Genomic DNA, 822 nt, shown 5'->3' on the forward strand with positions numbered 1-822 from the left:
CCTGATGCTGTTGAAGAAACTACTGAACAGTTGAAGAAGCCTGTCGATGACGTACGTGTAGAAACTGCCATGCAAACCGATTCTATTGAAGTTGAAAGTAAGCCAAAGACAAGAAAACGTCGAAGGAAAGACGTTAATGTTGTACTCTCGATGTTGCCTAAGTTGTACCCGCCGGAGGTGACATGTTCATTTGACAATGATGTATGTGTATCACTTGAGATAGACTTGTAATGAGGCTATGAATTTTAAGTATGTTGTTGTATGAGAACGCATGAGTATTATGACACATCACTGATGCATAAAGTAATTAAGATGCATAAAGTACAGCGTTAGGGCCATGTTATACAAGAATTCGTCTACATTGGAATCCTATAGCGGCAGACAAGTAACACATGACGACCACAACTCGTGCTTGGTTAGGGCCGTCATACTATTCAATACAGTTTCATCCAGCTCAATACTGCGATACTATTATGTTACTCATCTATTCAAGATCAATCAACACATTCATTGCTTGCAATACTTTCTACCCATTCAACCATTAATTCATATGTTCATTCCTTTAATATGTCGACCTATGGCGGTGGTACCCTTTCGGACTACTACCCCATATGTATATATCAAAAGACTGAACCGAACCTTCGAAGATCCGAACTCGTGAAGTCAAGATTAGTTCGCGACTAATACTTGACGATACCTAATTTGAATAATTACTTGACGAAATCAAACATGAAATTACTTGACGATACCGCAGTACTTGACGATACTAAGTCAAGACACCAAGTAGACATAACCGATCAGGTGTGCGATAGACACAACTGA

At 39.3% G+C, this 822-nt stretch overlaps 1 protein-coding gene across 1 annotated transcript; it reads left to right on the forward strand.

The window, feature by feature from the left end:
* Positions 1–443: 443 nt before the first annotated feature.
* On the forward strand, positions 444–684 carry GNI_224030 (hypothetical protein; the record flags this gene model as incomplete). The annotated part of the gene is made up of 1 exon (XM_011135622.1): positions 444–684. A coding segment is annotated over one exon (241 nt), but the record flags the coding sequence as incomplete, so codon positions are not given.
* Between the last annotated feature and the right edge of the window lie 138 nt (positions 685–822).

Source organism: Gregarina niphandrodes (genome assembly GCF_000223845.1).
Source record: "Gregarina niphandrodes unplaced genomic scaffold scaffold00200, whole genome shotgun sequence".
Taxonomy (NCBI): Eukaryota; Apicomplexa; class Conoidasida; order Eugregarinorida; family Gregarinidae; genus Gregarina; species Gregarina niphandrodes.